Raw genomic sequence first — 1,575 nt, forward strand, 5'->3', positions numbered from 1 at the left:
TCTGTGGCATGCACGCACTTAGACAGTCTACTTTGTTATTCCAGTGATGGGAACATGGGCTGCTTTTCATTGAAAGTAAGATAAACAGTCATTTCTCAGAGACCTCTTTTTTTGATACACTTGGTGATCTATAGTAACATGCTGAAAATATATGACCCCATTAATGCAAAATACGATGGTCTATCTTGAGATTGGAAAGCTGACATTGATGATCAACATGACATGAACCTCTTTCAGTATTTTTGCACTGTTATTTTCTATGGCCTTGTACTGATCTGCAGAGTGCCTCTGACTTGAGGTGTGACACTGTTTGAACAGCAGCTGACTGATTTCCTCACATAGTTCCTGAGACTCTGATCCCGAAAGCCATAGATAAGCGGGCTGAGAAAGCGCGGAATGAGGATAAAGCAGAAGAAGTTGAAAAATGAAATATCCTCTGGCGACCAGTTGGCATGGAGCAGTATTAATCTTTGAGTGATGGGTTGGGTGTAGGCCAGGATGCACAGCAGCAGCTGGATGCCGTGCAGCAGCACAGTGTGCATGGCTTTGCTGACAGATATTCTGTTCTGTTTGAGCTTTCTGGTTTCCAGCAGAATTTTCACGTAGGTGAAGAGGATGACGACAGCAACAAGTGCAAAGATGAGCACATCTATGACAGCTGAGAACACTCTCTGGATGAGAGATGAGTTGACGACAGCAGATTTACAGAGCACAGGTGTAGTAAAAAGATCCTCTGCAGGTTTCTTTTCCCCGATGGAAAAGTCAGTAACAAGAATTATGCTGTTGGTAATCCAAACAGACAACATAATAACCCAGGTCCGGTCTGACCGCCATGCAGCTGGGTGCTGTAGGGGATAGATTATAGCAATATACCGCTCTATTGACATGGCAGCCAGGATTAAGGGTGTATTCCTAAAAGTGACAGTAGCTAAGACTAACAGAGGAGCACAGTAGACAAAACTAAAATGCACCTGTCCCATGACTAAGAGAAAGAGCAGCACAGAGGTCAGGAGCTGCAGGGTGTCATTGACCAGCATGTGGGCAAACAGGATGTAGCGTGAGGTGTCCAGTAAATGTCTATAAGAGGCAAAAATGTGCAGAATGACAATAATGCAGCAAAGGAATAGTAAGAAGAACGGGATGACCATACACACTTTGATTATTACAGACAAAGCTTGGTGCAGCGTTGCATTGGCAGGAGGTTCAGTCAGATTCATTTTCTAGCTGTGCCTGCAAAAAACCTGTTTAAAATGAAATTGAATTAACCACTCGTATACCTGCTGAGAAAAAAACAAAAATCTCAGAAAACAAGCAAACTCAGACAAACGTATCACGAGTTAAGGGACAAATTCAGTGTCACTCTTTCATTCATTCAGTCTTCTCATCATACTCTGGTCTTTAACTCAAAAATGAGAATGGCAGAGAGCTCACCTCAGAGTGCCACGAGAGTCAAGACTGCATGTGGGTTCTATATACACAGTCCAAACACACCCCCACAACTAACATCACCATAACATTCAGACCTTTAATTTGGGCTTATTCTGTGTGACACAGGCATGATTCCTCCAGAGACAG

At 43.2% G+C, this 1,575-nt stretch overlaps 1 protein-coding gene across 1 annotated transcript; it reads right to left on the bottom strand.

Moving 5' to 3' along the window:
• Positions 1-257: 257 nt before the first annotated feature.
• On the bottom strand, positions 258-1,217 carry LOC117508992 (odorant receptor 131-2-like). The gene has a single exon (XM_034168817.1). The coding sequence runs from the start codon at positions 1,215-1,217 to the stop codon at positions 258-260; it is 960 nt and encodes a 319-aa protein (XP_034024708.1).
• Between the last annotated feature and the right edge of the window lie 358 nt (positions 1,218-1,575).

The sequence above is a fragment of the Thalassophryne amazonica genome, chromosome 4 (assembly GCF_902500255.1).
Source record: "Thalassophryne amazonica chromosome 4, fThaAma1.1, whole genome shotgun sequence".
In the NCBI taxonomy this organism is placed as follows: domain Eukaryota; kingdom Metazoa; phylum Chordata; class Actinopteri; order Batrachoidiformes; family Batrachoididae; genus Thalassophryne; species Thalassophryne amazonica.